Source organism: Paramormyrops kingsleyae, chromosome 1 (assembly GCF_048594095.1).
Source record: "Paramormyrops kingsleyae isolate MSU_618 chromosome 1, PKINGS_0.4, whole genome shotgun sequence".
Classification (NCBI taxonomy): Eukaryota; Metazoa; Chordata; class Actinopteri; order Osteoglossiformes; family Mormyridae; genus Paramormyrops; species Paramormyrops kingsleyae.
Window position 1 is genome coordinate 38062580 of NC_132797.1, and position 17991 is coordinate 38080570.

At 39.1% G+C, this 17991-nt stretch overlaps 1 protein-coding gene across 1 annotated transcript; it reads right to left on the minus strand.

Moving 5' to 3' along the window:
- Positions 1-8136: 8136 nt before the first annotated feature.
- ddx18 (DEAD (Asp-Glu-Ala-Asp) box polypeptide 18) lies at positions 8137-15800 on the minus strand. Its single transcript, XM_023844634.2, has 14 exons — positions 15625-15800; positions 15048-15239; positions 14523-14702; positions 13400-13535; positions 13055-13155; positions 12451-12650; positions 12146-12260; positions 11502-11641; positions 11207-11368; positions 10918-11070; positions 9524-9637; positions 9317-9373; positions 9030-9207; positions 8137-8560 (listed from the first exon to the last, which is right to left on the minus strand). Exons 1-14 carry the CDS (start codon positions 15749-15751, stop codon positions 8415-8417), a joined length of 2001 nt encoding a protein of 666 aa, XP_023700402.1. The 5' UTR covers positions 15752-15800; the 3' UTR covers positions 8137-8414.
- Positions 15801-17991: the final 2191 nt, after the last annotated feature.

A 17991-nucleotide genomic window follows, 5' to 3' on the forward strand; every position in this document is an offset into this window, starting at 1 on the left:
AGTATGTAGACATCAATTTTGGTACCTCCATAAGGATCCAATGACCAATATCTGTCATAATCCTTCATTCAAAAAGGCTAAATTGGGCAACTACTACCCCTCAGTGAAGTCATCCATATTTACATGGATTTCAACATGTAAACTTTGTATATACATGATTCACACTAGCTACCTGGTTATTGTAACTTAGCTCATTCACATGTTCCGTCCATATTTGCACTAAAATTTCTCTGGGTCCTGTTTTCTTCTCATATAATAATCTGGGCTCGGTTTCCCGATAATGGTGACTCTTAACGTCTTACGAAGACTCTAAAGATAAAGCTTACGAAAGGTATTTGTTTTCCTATGTATGTTTCCCGAACAATCTCTTAGGTTGCTTATGGGAGAGCTTCTTAAGAACGACCATAATTGGTGCCGGAACACCTGATTGGTTGACGTCGATGGCTCAAGAATTGATTCTTCGCTCCATGCATAAACTGCTTGACTGCCACATGAGAGAAAGTGCTGTTATTTATAAATATAACACTGGGAATCCTTCAAAATATTACATTAATCAGAACTGGGTAGAACCTAAAAATAAAATACAAAATTAACAACTTTAATCATCTAATCGTAAATGATTTTCGCAGATTAGGTGCACGAACCCATCTCCCCATACTGCGTGCACCAGTATGTGTGCATATCATTGATCTTGGGACGAGCAATGGCACAATGGCTGAGAGAAAAGTTGTGTTACTGTCTAAACATAAGAGAATGTCATGTGCTTCAGTATTGACTACTAAGGACTATTCCAGGGTGCTTTTTTGGAGGACATATATTAGACTAACATGTAAATGAATGTGCAGTGTAGGCTTATCAACCTCATGAACCAAAGTGTTATGTCCCCAAGCTGGCCTAGAGGTAAGGGGATCAACATTGCACTAGATGGAGGACCATGATTGCTACCAGGGGGTTTCACAGAAAGCATAAGTTGACTTCAGGGAGAGCCAAGGCCAACACAAGAAACAAAACAAAGCCCTATGTTAGAACAAAAATGACCATAAATTATTAACTTACAAAAGAAAACATACAAACCTGCAACTGAACTCCCTAATCACTCATTTGAAAAACAGGACAAAAAGGTGTTAAACTAAAATGGCAGCTCTCTCCTACAAATTTTCTCTGGCAAAGATAACAGAAAAACAAAGGCTGAATCAGTTTTTGTGTGACCAGCAGCTACAGGAAATGCATGAAACCTCACCTAACCAGTAGCATCCCAGAAGGCATAGCCTAACAGAGAGCTCTCACAAAGAACTAGTGCTCTGCTATAATAATAAAAAAAAGCACCGGGGGGTATTTTTCACACATGAATTACTCGTTTATCCGGATGTAACTGTTGACGATTTGGCATGATCCTGGATCTGTCGGTTTTTCGAAACTCTTGCTGGATGTGTTGTCAAGGCAGTACATCCAAATCCTCAAACCTGCTCGGAGCAGGTTTGTTCTACGTAAACAAGGATTAGCTCACACACTTAATCAGTGTCCGTGCAAGGAAATCCGTTCAGTCATGGCCTCGCCATTCATGGATGCGCAACCAATTGCAATCGGTGCACAAATAATAAAAAGGGAATTTCAAATTGAGAGGGTTTTGCGCGATCTACACAAGACTTTCCCCAGAATAAGGATCCTCCCTCTCCAAGACAAAAGCAGCTTTCCTCTTTTCCAAAGGCTGAAAGAGAATACTATTATCGTCATAAGCTGGGCCATGTTGTTATAGAGATGGAATATTATATCTTAAAGATTTATTAGATCCGTATAGTAGAAGTCCAACTAGGCGAAGTCGGGCTCTCAGAGCGACACAGACAATGTGCATTATTATATTTTGCATTATTATATTATATATTGAGACCAATAGCCAATAAGGAAAACAAGGAGGGAACCCAGAGACCGGGAACCTGAAAGCAGCACATTACCTCTTCACAGTCTTTACATTATTTTTGAGGAATGTAACACCTCCACCCATAAGATTAAACATATGTTTGTTAACTTTATCACACCCTAAACAGCTACACCATTGAACGGGCAGCTGCCATCACACTGTCACATCCTTTTTTGTGCTTCACCAGAAGCCCACCTCGTCAGCTGCTGGATGTTGCTGTACATACGTGACAGAAACACAAGGGGGTTGTGATCAGTATAAACCTTCACGGATTGTGGAGTTGATCCACATAGACTTCAGGGCTGAAGGGCAAGAAGCATGGCCAGGGTTTCCTTCTCAGTTGTTTAATATCTCTTTTAATGCTTGTTAAACTTACAGGAGAAGTAGCATACTGGGTGGCTCACTCCCTTGGCATCATCTTGGAGAAGGACAGCCCCACCCCCACATCATTAACATCTACCTCCACTTTAAAGGGTTTGGAAAAATCTGGAGCAGCAAGGACAGGTGAGCTGGACAAAAGAGCTTTAGCATATACTGGCAGTCACCACTCCATACAAATGGCTGTTTAGGGCTAAATAGACTAGGAACAGAAAGGCAACAGTAGCAGTTAGGACCTTAGTTTTGACAGGTCAGGTGACAATCTGTTCTTCAAGCAACTTTAAGGGAACTCTAACTGAATGACCAAAAATAACTTCAACTGGGCTAAAGCCCAGTGATTCTTGTTTAGCTTCCCATATAGCAAATACCCATCAGTGGTACATCCCAATCTTTACCAGTATTCAAACAGTACTTCTGCAACATAGATTTAAAAGTCTGATGCCATCTTTCTTGGAATGATAACATGGTTAGCCCCTAGAGTTTGCATGACCTATTTGAAAAGTTTGGAGTGAAAATTAGTGCCCTGGTATGTCTGAACTATTCTGGGAAGGTGGTTAAAAAAAAAGAAAAGTTTGTTAAAGTAATAAGAGGAGCAGTGATTCTTCTGACAGGGATTGCCTCTGGAAAGCGTGATGCAATATACATTGTTAAAAGGAACTGATTATCAGCTTTTATCTTCAGCAATGGGCTAACACAGTCCACAAGCACATGCTTGAAAGGCTCACCAATTGCTGGGATAGGCTAGAGAGCAGCAGAAGGGACTACCTGATTTGGTTTTCTTGCAGTTTGACAGGTTTTACAAGTGCGGCAAAACTGCAACATATTAGCTTTTATCCAGGCCAAAAGAAATGGCTGAGTACCTTGTTATATGTTTTTGTAATCCCTACATGTCCAAGCAATGGGTGGTGATGTGCAAGAGATAACACATGATGGTGATCGGCAGAAGGAACCACAATTTGGTACACAGTACTCCAATAACATGCTGTGTCCTGCAAAAAATAACATGAGCAGCATTTCCCTCCTGTCTCAGATATGGAAACAAAGCATTTAGCCAAAGTCAGTTGTCTGGGCAACGATAAGTGCTTCATGTGTGACAGGCAATGTCACTGAAGGTGGACTAGGGGGCTCTACCTCCAAAACATGCTTTACTTCCAATAGCTCTGTACCTTCATGCACATTGCTACTTGAAACTGAGGAGGCTCCTTCACCAGCGAGTATTGAAGCCAACCTTGAGTCAGCGGAACCTGCTTCCTTTGCCATGCGCTTAGACTGAGCCCCGATAAGAGCACTAGCAGAAAAGAATGGATAGGTAGGATTTTGACAATTCATCCACACCCAAGTTTGCTTCGGTGTTACCTGTGACGTCACGTGCAGGATATATTTTCCCTCCAGCAATATCATTACCCATGATGAACTCAACCCATTTCATAGGAAAAGAGGGTCGTACTGCAACACTGAAAGCCCCACTGATCAACCTGGATTTAACATGCACACATTGCATAGCAGTTGGAACATAACCCATTTCAACTCCTTCAACTAGGGTGCTAGTTTGCAGGGGGAAATCTAACTTAGAGGCAACACATCAGCCAATATTAAAGACAGAGACCCACCAGTATCCTTAATTTTTATAGGTTGTTCATCCACTGGTTTGCCAGGTTAAGGACACAGATCCCTCAAATATGAATGGCTTGAAACATGGGTCAGGTTCTTCTTGCAGACTCTCTTCCATGCTCTTTGATAAAACGGTTTTAATTACCCCCAACCCTTTTGTCAGCTAACCCTCAGCTGATTGATGTTTGCGTCTTAAGGCTAAGCACTCTGTAACAACATGGCCCAGCTTATGACAATAATAGTATTCCCTTTCAGCCTTTGGAAAAGGGGAAAGCTGCTTTTGTCTTGGAGAGGGAGGATCCTTATTCTGGGGAAAGTTTTGTGTAGAGTTACCATGCTGACTTACAAACACATTCTTATGGGTCAAAGCGAATTCATCAGCTGCTACTGCAGCAAAGTTGATACCTTTTGTTCATTCAAATTAACCACAATTTTTTTCAGAAATTTTGAAATCCTCTATTAGTACCAACTCACACAGTGAATTCCAGTCAGTAACTTCACTTGCTGCACACCATTTTTCAAAAAGAGTTGTATTCTACCTGGAGAACTCAACACAAGGCTGGTTTGTAGGTTTCTTGTGATTATGAAAGCATTGTCTATATGCTTCGGGCACCAGCTCATATGCAGCAAGGGTAGCAGATTTTACAACATCATACTGCAAACTATCTTCTAGTGACAAAGCGAAACACACTTCTTGGGTGTTTACCACTAATTTACACTGAAGTTGCAAAGGCCAAAACACTTTGGGCCAATGCAATGAAGCAGCAACATGCTCAAACAGTGAAATAAGTATCAACCTCAGCCTCACAGAATGTTGACACCAACACAATTTATTTACTCACATTAAATGAGCTTGGGCCTGCTAATTAAGAGATCACAGCACCTGCAGGAGAATCTGTGGTAAACTCAGTGGAAAGGGCAGGATTAAAGATTGCTGAATTAGATGTAGAAATGGCAGCCTGAAGCTGTATAACAACGTTGGGCTTATGTGCCTTCAGCTCTAGCTGACGCAGACTTATTTCATTATCAGCCTGAAACTCAAGCTCCAGATTTCTAAGTTTGAAGAATTTCTCAGTTTCTACCTCCAGTTCAAACTTACAAAGTTCGAACTCTGCCTGTCGGACTTGAGCTTTATTCTGAACCTCCAACTGTAGTCGTGTCAAACATACCTTGAGAACTCCCTCCTCTTTTAACCCAGAAAAATGAGATGGACTTCCAGCAGGTGAGGTTATTACATTTGCAACCTTTTGTGGAGTCCCAATTGCAGGCATTTCCTCAGCCTTTGGCACAGCAGACTTAATTGGAGATCAGATAATCTATCTGGAGAAACTCAGGCATGGTAAGCCAAACCAACTGAGAAACCCCTACTCCACCAGTTTGGTTAAGATCACTTCTCTCAAGTCTTCAGCAGTTGTTTGGCTATATTTAACTCAAAGTGTGCTCCTATAGACAAGAGGTCATATTTTATACAAAAATTTAAATCCGCCCAAGAAGGACCTTCTAGAAACTTACTTAATGTATCATCATAATGTAACACAAAGTTTTGATATACTTTGACTTTGACTTGCACAGAGACGTGTGCATTCCAGGAGCATTGGAAATTGCCCCCCCCCCCCCCGCTTCCCAATTAATAAATAAATACATAATCAAGACCGCGTTATTATATTTCCTTATGAATTTGCACATTACTGAGCTCAATTCGCTCCGCATTCAGAACACAAGGACGAAACCTAACAAAGATTGCAGTCATGTATCAGACAAAATAATTTTATCATATGGATCATTTATTTTTTTAGTTAAGTGATGTTTGGTTATGAAACTACCCTTAACGATGTTAGACTTATTTAAAACAAGTATGAGCCAACAACAGTGAGGAGACAGCTAAGAGAGGCTTGGGCCAATCTTTTGAAAGAATACCTTAAAGAACATTTCGGGTTCTTATCGGAGTGATAAGACAACTTAAGGTAAATCTTACAAACAACGTAGTGGTTTCGGGAAACCGGGCCCTGCTCTTTTTCATTCAACCAACCTTACTGGACAAGTCAGTACAGGATAAAAAAAATAAATTTTTAAATCACCACACCCAATAAGTAGCTTCCAATGAAAGGAGAACACTATGAAGCACTGATATTTCAAGCTATACTTATTTTTCTTTATTAGTCATTTTTAAATATCCCAGCATGCCTCGCGAGCCCATGTACACTACCGTTCCAAAGTTTGGGGTCACTTCGAAATGTCCTTATTTTTGAAAGAAAAACACAGTTTTTTTCAATGAAGATAACTTTAGACTAATCAGAAATACACGCTATACATTGTTAATGTGGTAAATGACTATTCTAGCTGCAAATGTGTGGTGTTTGATGCAATATCTACATAGATGTATAGAGGCCCATTTCCAGCAACTATCACTCCAGTGTTCTAATGGTACAGTGTGTTTGCTCATTTGCTCACTGTAATCATCAGAAGGCTAATGGATGGTTAGAAAATCCTTGTGCAATCATTAGCACAGCTGAGAACAGTTTAGCTGGTTAGAGAAGCTATAAAACTGACCTTCCTTTGAGCAGGTTGAGTATCTGGAGCATCACATTTGTGGGGTCGATAAAACGCTCAAAATGGCCAGAAAAAGATAACTGTCATGTGAAACTCGACAGTCTATTCTTGTTCTTAGAAATGAAGGCTATTCCGAGAAATTGCCAAGAAACTGAAGATTTCCTACAACGGTGTGTTACTCCCTTCAGAGAACAGCACAAACAGGCTCTAACCAGAGTAGAAAGAGAAGTGGGAGGCCCCGCTGCACAACTGAGCAAGAAGATAAGTACATAAGAGTCTCTACTTTGAGAAATAGACGCCTCACAGGTCCTCAACTGGCAGCTTCATTAAATAGTACCCGCAAAATGCCAGTGTCAACATCTACAGTGAAGAGGCGCCTCCGGGATGCTGGCCTTCAGGGCAGAGTGGCAAAGAAAAAGCCATATCTGAGACTGGCCAATAAACGTAAAAGATTAATATGGGCAAAAGAACACAGACATTGGACAGAGGAAGATTGGAAAAAAGTGTTATGGACGGACAAATCGAAGTTTGAGGTGTTTGGATCACACAGAAGAACATTTGTGAGACGCAGAACAACTGAAAAGATGCTGGAAGAGTGCCTGACGCCATCGGTCAAGCACGGTGGGGGTAACGTGATGGTCTGGGGTTGCTTTATGGCTGTTAAGGTGGGAGATTTGTTTAGGGTAAAAGGGGTTTTCAATAAAGAAGGCTATCACTCTATTTTGCAACGCCATGCCATACCCTGTGGACAGAGCTTGATTGGAGCCAATTTCATCCTACAACAGGACAATGACCCAAAGCACACCTCCAAATTGTGCAAGAACTATTTAGAGAAGAAGCAGGCAGCTGGTATTCTATCTGTAATGGAGTGGCCAGCGCAGTCACCAGATCTAAACCCCATTGAGCTGTTGTGGGAGCAGCTTGACCGTATGGTACGCAAGAAGTGCCCATCCAGCCAAAGCAACTTGTGGGAGGGGCTTCTAGAAGTGTGGGGTGAAATTTCTCCAGATTACCTCAACAAATTAACAGCTAGAATGCCAAAGGTCTGCAATGCTGTAATTGCTGCAAATGGAGGATTCTTTGACGAAAGCAAAGTTTGAAGGAAACTATTATTTCAAATAAAAATCATTATTTCTAACCTTGTCAATGTCTTTACTATGTTTTCTATTCATTTTCCAACTAATGTGGTAAATAAAAGTGACTTTTCATGGAAAACACAAAATTGTCTGGGTGACCCAAAACTTTTGAATGGTAGTGTATATAGCGCCGCTATATTTGTTAGCGTAAATACTTGTGCTCCCTAGTATTGCATGTATTCTTACCTGTGTTGTATGTGTAATCCTGACCTACTCTAGTGTTGTGTAATGACCTACCGTGTGAGCCTTCCCGTTAGTGTGAAACCTCCCCGCGTTTGCCTGCCGCGTTTGCCTGCCATGTTTGCCTCCGTGTTATTGTTCCTATTTGTGTGGTCCTTTTAAGATCTAACAAAGAGTAACTTTGTGTCAATCAGTCTCGTCTCTTTATTCACCATTGTCACGATGCCTCGGTCTGCCCGGCACCAGAATATTAACAAAAACATACTGGAAATAGCTTCCAGTGAGATTTATAGAATTTGCTTATGTGAATGAGCTTCTTGTTTATACATGTAAGTGATTTAAATGCTTAACAGCTGCATGCAATTCTGAGGAAAAAGCCTTTTTAATACATCAATGATGAGAATCACCAACTGATTTTTATATCCATGAACAAATGAATTCCAGTAGAATTCCACATATGAAAAGGGAGGGAAAATGGATGAAAAAAAGAATCCTCAAACTAAGAGGTAAAATGGGACACGAGTATCTCTGCAGACAAATCACTGACAAAAAAAGGAATGGTGACTTCTAAAATTAAGCTCAGGTAGCATCATGAAACTTGCAGGGTAAATACAAAAGGAATATTCCTGGTTGAATTTGCTTCAGCGGGAAAACTGCCTTCTGTCACTCTTCCCTTTGGCGACATGTTTGAAGATCCGGGATTTCTGCACATTCTTTGATTTTTGGTAGCCAAAGCCACCACCACCTCCTCTCTTCTGCATCTTAACCCCTTTGCTACTATGCACATCTGGTTGAGAACACTAGTTAAGGAAATAGATGCAAAAAGTTGCCTTTAAAAAGCCAAGACAGCCAGCAGCAATAATGTAAATAGGGAAAATATACACAAAGTATGGAAGGAAATTTGAGTGCTCCAAAATAGCAAGAATTTTAAGATTGCTGAGAAGATGGTGCCATGTGTGTGTGTGTATATACATATACACACATACATACACACACATATATACACATACACACACATATACATATATATATACACATATATATACACATACATATATACATATATATGTATATACACACACATATATACACACACACACACACACACACACACACACACACACGTACGTACGCATGCACGCACACCCACTCCATATTTAAAAAAAGCTTTGCTTGTTTCAAGAAATATATATAGTACAATGTAACTTTGAATGCAGTACAACTGACAACTCTGGTTTGGTGAATAGAAAGGATACTGAGGTCAACATATGGTGGCACTTTGAAGCCAAATGACAATGCCACCTGGGGGAGGTTGAGGTTGTTCACATTGTAGATCTGCTTCAGGGAGTGAGAGTCATAGGCTCGCACGTAGGACTTGTAGGCCTCCTGGGCTGACTTGTGCAGGTAGTAGTTCTTCTCAATAAGTTTCTCCAGCTACAGGAGAAACAGAAGAAATGGCAAGGTCAATACAGTTTTTTTTTTTTTTTTTTTTTTTTTTTTTTACCCGAAAATGATTTGCATTGTGAAATTACAATAAATTTACCTGGTTCTGGATATCAGATACCTTAGTCCATGAGAATTCAAACTCACTCAGTGGTACCTGAAATTGAGGTTCAGTGAATTTCTCTTCCACAAAAACATAAACAAAATACAGTCAAACGTTCATCTGACAGAAGCTATTTGTCATAGATAATGCATATGGCTTCATACAATATTAATATTACAATCAGATATGATTATGAATCTATACCTTTGCTTGTTTCAAGAATCGCAGAAACCCCAGTTCTTCAGGCCGAAGTATTAGAAGGGCATGACCTCTTCCATTAATTCCACGTGCTGTCCTGCCAACGCGGTGGATATATTCCTAATAGATCAAAATTTTCAGTTAAATAATAAAATTAAGATTCAGCATATCAGAGGTAAAATCTGGTCTTGAAGGAGGGCTGGGCAATATGACAAAAAATATATCCATCAATCACAATACAATTCAAGTCATTAGTTCTTTACTCCAAGGCCCCATTTTTGCTTAAAATTCCCTTAAGGATTCCCCTTAGCCAGAAACTTTAATAAACGTATGTCATTGTAGTCAGTAACAATACAAAACACTGGCAGTATGGTTTGCTGCTGGTATTTTTCTCTGACTGCCTCATTGCTTGTTCAACTGAATGGTTTTGACATTGCTGGTAGTTTCCCCACTTCTCCTTTATTGAAAGATAAAATATTGTCCCGTTTTGAACAAATACAACATGCAATCTGTCCTGCTTTTCTTCAGACTGAAAACAGAAACCCCTGTTGATGGTGTTTGTGACTGTAAGCTCTTGCATTCTGTGTGTTCTACTGGATGGCAATACTTCAAGTGGTGAAATAAGTTTGCAGTATTTCTCCTTTTAGTTAACACAAGATTTTGGCAGAGATTACAATACACAGCACCAGTTTGTTGTATGTCAGATTATCAATTACCAAAACACTGCTACACTACAGTCTTTTTACATTGTTTATCCACAAAATCTCTTTTTTTTTTTAAGGATGTGGCTGCTGAGTTGTTGCTTTCTTCAAAAATGTGAAAGCATTTCCTCTGATGGAGTACTCATCTGTTACAAAACTCACATACATTATCAACAGTAACATGTGCTGTGCTCTGCTAACTCAATTAACCTTGCTCTGTGTATAGAGGTTGTGTTCGCTTCTGTGATGTGATAGGTTGATGTGTGATATCAAACAATGTTTCTTATGAACAGCCTATCGAAGTTTCTCATTTTATTGAGTAAATCCTATATGTCAATGTATCGTTTATATCGCCCAGTCCTAACTTGCAGTAAGGTGCAGACATATAGCAAGGACATTTAAAAGAATGTCACTAGAGGTGTAACAAGTCTGCAAATCAACATTTCAGTTCAGAGCTCGATTTTTGGCCAACGGTTCAGTGCTTAGCTTTTGCCACAAGCGTGATCACTTGATTGATATGAATCATTGGTCCAATATAATTATGAGTGGCCTCAACAGACTGCACTTGCAGCAATCGGTTGGGGGGGGCAGCTAAGGGAATATCATGCTTCCAAGATCATGAACATTCGCATCGCAGCTGGAGTCTTGGTTTCAGAACCGTTACAGCCTTTTATGGCACACAACACCATCAATGATCACCTTTGGGTCATCGGGTGGATCATACTGGATGATCCAATCCACCTCTGGGATATCCAGGCCCCTTGCAGCAACATCTGTACAGAGCAGGATGCCCGAGTCAGCATTGCAGAACTGGAAGAAGGTGGTAGTGCGCTTCGTCTGCTTCTGCTTGCCCTATTCAACACCAAAATGAGATAAAGAGCTCATGTAATGAACATACAAAACAAAACGACATTGCAGTAGTTTCATAACAAAACAAGCATATGCCCATTAGAACTGACTCCTTTATACACGTGCTATGTACACTTACATGAATAGCCATCACAGGAAGATCAATGTAGTTAAGCAGCTCATAGTGGAACTTGACTGACATGCAGGAGGAGAAGAACACCATAAGTTTCTTCTTGCGGTTCTTTTTCAGGAAGGTGAACAGCAGCAAGAACCTCTTCTCAGAAGGACAAACCACATAGCCCTGAAACAACAATCTCCATCACTTTAGTCATCTAAAGGTAAATGCATACAATGTGACCCATTTCAGAATGCAATCAGAACCAAATTAGATCCTTAAGTGACAACATGGATCCAAGTGCTTCAATGAGACTTACCTGCTCCAGTCCATCCACTGTTGCTGTGTCTTTGTTGTCATCAACCCCCACATACAAGGGCTGTTTCTTAAGAGAGATCCTGGCTAGATCTTCCACCTTGCGGGTTTGTGTAGCAGAAAAAAGCATCGTCTGCCTCCGCTCTGATGGGGTGGTAACAGGAGTGAGTTAGCTTCTATTTCTACAGTTACAGAATCATTATGTACTTTATAAACCAGGGCCATTCTTGAATGAATTCATCAGTTTCAATTCAAATAATTTCGATTTGGACTGGAATTGCTTTTTTAAACCTCAACATGAAATATATACATTACTAAATTATAGTACATCTGACACCACTAAAAACCATCCCTCAGGCGTATTCACTCATATCAAATCTAATACTGTTCTAACAAAACTTAAAGGTGAGTTAAGTCTTTGGAAATTAAATAATGGTGTAAAGGAAGCCAAGAGTCCCACTATTGATTTATCCAATTTATGGAAAACAGTAAACTTCTTAGTTTAAATAGCCTGTGCAATAATCCCCATACACAATATGTTTAAAGCCTTATACAATAAATTCTCAGTGTATTATGGTATAGATTTCAATACATGCCTTAACTGGAAAAACAAGCATTTACTAATAAGGTTTCCTTAATAACACATACTTGGCAAAAGCTTAATTATCTGCTTTAGCTCTTCTTCAAATCCCACTTCAAGAATGCGGTCAGCTTCATCGATGATCAGGCACTGAAGGTTCTTGTACATAAATCCAGCAGTGTTCTAAAGACAGCACATTCAGACACATGTAGAACTATTTGTCACCTTTCAATAACAACAACTCCAATGACTCTAGGGACACTGTCTGACCCTATGCTGTTATCCTCATTTGAATGTCTATTTGGACAAAAGCTTTTTCTAAATAAATGTAAAACTCCAGAGAAATACTCAATGAGCAGTAGAATCAGGGCACCTGCAAGTGGTCCAGCAGTCTTCCAGGGGTGGCAACCAGGATGTTGACTCCATTGGCCAGTTTCTGCGCCTCAGCAGAGCGATTGCTGCCACCCATAATCAGCCCAAATGTGTGCACATGCTGGGCCATCAGCTCCTTCATCACCCCGTATGTCTGCATGGCCAGCTCCCGGGTAGGTGACAAGATGATGACACCAGTACCTGAAGGCAGGCGGATCCAAATATATATCTCAGCGAAACACCTTCAACTTCACACCGGAAACATTCTGCTGCCCATTAATTTAAATAGTGAGTGCAATGCATTTTCATATTCACAGTACATTAAACTCATTCATGTTCCCACAACAGCTAGTCCAGTACAATCTTGTAGTTAGTTTGAAACCTATCCTTATGTGTGAAGGTTGGGTAAACCCCCGAATTGGATCTCACTGCATCATAGGGCATGCAAGCAGGTACACAAATGTGCCAAAAATAAATAAATAATGTGAACTCCAGGAGAACTGGCAAAATAAACAGTGCCATGGCAGAAATGAATCCCACAACCCTGTAGGTGTAACACTACAAAGGCATGTCTAAATGGGACTAGAAAAGTAGTAGAATCTCACCATTTCTGGGCATGAACTTAAGTTTGTAGATCAGCTCAATGGATGGAATCAGGAAAGCCAGAGTTTTCCCACTTCCTGTTTTAGCAGCTGCCAATACATCTCTGCATAATAAAACCAACAAAGAACTATAAAATTAAGCCACAACATTCTCTCTTGCTAATACATCAGTTTAAATTTTGGTATTGGTATGGTTCACATAATTCCATAGTCTCAATTATCATTAGCTCATTTGTGCAAAAGTTAACACTTTCAAATTTCAAAAATATCTAGCAAGTCATTGTGTAAATCACCAAAGAAATATCTAGCAGAAGAAATCACTTCAACAGTTGACCCATATATTCTTACCTGCCCTCCAGCAAGGGTCGTATTGTCTTGTGCTGGATTTCTGTCATGTGTTCGAAGCCCATGTCCTTCACCCCTTTCAGAGTGCTCTCACTCACCAACTCAACCAAAGATGCAAAGGATGTGTCTTCAAAAGCACCTGTGCATCACAGCAGAAACAATATTAAACAGATACACAGTGCAATGGCATCAGTCACTCTGCTACATATAACCACACATTCATGCTAGTGGTGCTCTGATCAAGATATTTTTTTGCGTCAGATTCTAATACAAGGCATTTAAGATGACTGAGTATTTGCTGGTACCAAGCGCTGATATGATATTTTCTATTCTGGTTAAACTTCTACCAGTACAGACTTAAAGTGTGTTAACATCAGTTAAACCAAAATAACCTGATGAAGGCCTTGGGTTGAAACATTGTGCTACATCCACAGTGAATCTATAATAAAAATAACCCAAGCCATTTGAGTTCGGACCTGACATTTGTAGTTTTGTTGATTGTGTTGCATTGTTGACGAACCAATGGTAATAACCATCTGGAAAGGTAGAGTGTGGTATTTTAAATTTTTTTAGTAAAACCAACATAACTTCTTTAAGATATGCTTAAAAATGGATTAGTTCTGTATTAGGAAAATAGCCTGGACCATAGCATTCTTTTAATAATTTAATAATACTGAACCGATCTAGTCTAATAAAAAGCTGCCACAAATTAAAACACTGACCAAAGAGATAATTCTGCAAAGAATGACAGTAAAAGCACAGTTCCACTTACAAGTGATGTGAGCAGTAACTTTAACATTCACACACACACACATAGCCAAAGCTCCCTAAGTCAGGGGAAGCCTGCATTCCCTAACATTGAAATAAACTGGATATTGACCTTGTATCTATGTAACAGCATAAACAGAGAAACTGTGAAAACCAGCTCAAAACAAAGTAAAACTATCTTAATTTGATTTAATGTAGCTGATAGCAGCTTCGATCAGGCAAATACCAATCTTTCAAATGAAGACATCCCTAGTTTATAGCATTATTATTAACTGGTAAAATGATTAACAAATCATACCAGACATCATAGCAGCTTTACAAAAAAAAAAAAAATCTATTTTTTGCTTTAACTTTATACCTGTCAGCCCCAATGGAAGGTCTGGTCCATTATCTTCATCTTTTTCATCTGATGTTCCCTCTTCTTCAGACTCATTTTCACAGTCCACTTCACCAGGTTTCTGTGTGCCCTCTGTAGTTTCTTTGCAGTCCAACTTCTCCTGCTCAGTATCTTCATTCTGTGTTTTGGCTTTTTTTGCACCTTATTAAAAAGTAATATAAACATAAGACACACACACAAATGCACATTAACATACAAGTGAAAAGTGAGGGGTGAAAAGTGAGGGGTGAGGGGTGAGGGGTGAGGGGGGGGGGGGGGGGGGCAGAAGGAACATGCACCTCAATTTGCTTCATCCTCTCACCAAAAAGAATTAGGCCTTCACATTTAAATGAAGTTGTGTCCCCCCAATATCAAACTCTGTCCTGCGCCCTTGTGTATAAGGTGTACAACAACATTATCATGTAATTCTCAAAACAATATACTGAAAATTTTAAGCTACATTTAAACACGTTTAACACGTTTTGAAGTCATTGAAAAACGAAATACCTGTACCACCAGCACTGTTGGCTAGTTTTCTTTTCTTCTTCACAGAACTATCAGTTTCTTTACTTTCATTCAGAGATGGAAATTTACACTTTTTAAATTTCTTCATTGGCTTCATATGCCTTTTCTCTGTGATATTTTCATTTTCCGGACTGTTTTCAGCAGGGGCTTCATCTGTTACATTTCCGGCACTTTCTGAAACGAGGAATTTTAAAAATCTTAATTTTACTGTTACAATGAAGGGAAAATTATACATTTTTAAAAATGATTTTATCCTAAGAAGACAATTAAGTGACATCCCATCAAACCAACCAGCGTGCGTGCGTGCAATACAGGCTAGATCAATTTTAAAAAATCATCAAAAACTGGTAAAAAAAAAAAAAAAAAAAAGCGAAAACTCCTGCAAAGGTTACATGTAAGCAATTGCCTCAGTTATTTTTCAGGAATTCCTTATTTCTAAAGCTGATGAGTTAAATACTACAATAATCGCAAAAAAAAATACTCATAAGACATCAGACATTCCTCCAACCCATTATGTTAGCGGACTTAAAACCAATATTAATAATCAAAAACGAATTACCATTGTCGTCATTTTCATCTTTGAGTTGTACTTCTTTGAGTTGTCGATTTAATAAATTCCTTTTTTTATTTTTTTCACTTCTTTTTTGAATTTTCTTACGGAGAAGTTTCATCTGCAGGTCCGCCATACTTGCACACGTGCTCTTTTACGTACCCACGTGCTACTGTATGCTATTTACGTAACAGAAATAGGACGCCGAATAGGTGTCCATGGTGTTGCCGGTTAGAAATTATGTGGGCATATGCATCGATATGGGCATTTATCATTACATTGATTTAGCCGATGCATTATTCAGTGTGACGTTGAACTGAGGAAGGAGGGTTGTCTAGTCCCTGGAGCAATTGGGGTTATTTGGGTAGTAAATGTTTATTTGCTCAAAAATTTAATACAGTTTGATATTTTTTTAACATATCCAATTTAACACAGTGAAAACTTATTATTTTTTTTTTTTTACAAAAAGATACTTATTGATTTAGCTATTCAAACAATGTCACAGCCACATAGCCTACATTATACGCCTTACATTTACTGTATTCCCTGCAGGACGGAGAATATATGAGGTTTTAGGACCGATTCACTGCCACAGACGCTTTGCTTGTTACATTTTTTAAAACTTCGCAGAAGCATTTTGTGGGTGATTAATTGGAACTGATTAAATCTTGAGAAAAACCGCTCCAAAACTGAAGTAACATCATACATGTGAATGTGATAAGTCAAAAAGTATCTGATGGATTATATTACTGCTTCATCAAACATATTATGGATGCAGATGTACAACTTATTTTATTTTGAGAAAAGGTGTGCCAAAAATAAAACAGCAAACTAGAAGACACCGGGGCTGTGTTTCATATGTCCACGTGTTCACTAATGGTATGACGTTCGCGAATCATCCATGGAAGGCCATTAGGGACAAAATGTCTTAAACTTTTCACCTAAAGGCGACCAGATAGCATTCCATAAAAAAATCCATGCCTAACGCATAGATATGTTACATTTTACCCCTACAAGACTTCGTACAAGCCAATGCAATGTGTTTGCAATGTGTCTTGATGTCAACAAAGTGATCCTTTTAAAATAAAAGCATCATCGACTCCTAACCACAAACATCCATACGTTTTCTTTAAGCACTATTATCCTACTCAGGGTCATGGGGTTCTGGGGCCTATCCTAGAGGCTACGGGTGCAAGACAGGGAACAACCCAGGACTGGGTTCCCAATCCATTGAGGGCACACTCACAAACCATTTGATTGCAATATCATATAGGAGAATTTTTTTTTAGTTACATTTAATAATTGGCGTTCAAGGTACACTTAAGTGGGTTTTCACTTGTATTCATCCACATCCATTATTTGTTGTGAACTGTTAAAAAGTTTGTCTCAGTATTACGCTGACGGTTTCTTCTAGAATCTAGATCCTCAATTACAGTTCTGTTCTATACAGTACATGCACGCCAGTAGGTGGCGATAAAGAACCTTACAAAAGGGTTGAGTGTGAAGTGAAAGAAGTGTAATGTAGGACTGCTTCTTGAATGGTTTGTTTTCCCACTATTGCGTTTACATAAAGACATAAGATGACAATATTACTTAACATCTGCTTTGCTTCCTCCTATGATAAAAAGCAACAACAGTTAAAGATTAATGAAAATGTAAATGTCTTAACAGCTGATTACTCTTTTGGCAAAATGCAGCCAAAGGTTAGCAAATATATTTATTTGTTCAATAGCCTTTTATTATCACAGGGAATACAAAAACATTTGTTCATTGGATTCAGTTTCAAATTGCTTAATCATGTCTGTTAATCACATTAATCAAAAGTGTCTCCTAGTCCTGTGTTCCCTGTTCGGTCATTGTTCTCTGTCCATGCGTGTTCGCCCTGCCTATTTCTCCTAATAAACACCCCTGTGACGGGTTTCACTTGCAAACAGCCTGCATTCAGGTCGTCTTTCCCCCGCTGCGATGTGGCAGCAGCAGTCAAATGTTATTAGCTTTTAAACTGTTTGTGTTCAGAAAGTTGCAATGAGATTCAGACATTTAGTTTGACGGGATTAAAGCCTGTGTTTAGGCTGTTGTGGAAATACCTGTGATCATTTTTATATTACCAAAAAAGAACTTTCGCGTCAAATAAATGTTTATTTATTTAAAACTAGCCCAATTCAGTGTAATATGTTATATCCAGATCCTCACGCTTTTATATGTCCCACTGAGAAATACTGGAAATGTTTGATTTAGTGCGGGTCTCTAAATCAGAGAAAATAATTAGCTCAGTGAGTGGAAAGTGGATGTTTCAGGCATAAATCATCCACTTACCATTCTCAAAAATTCATACTGTATTATATATATGCATTTATATCGATGTGGGCCCTTGTT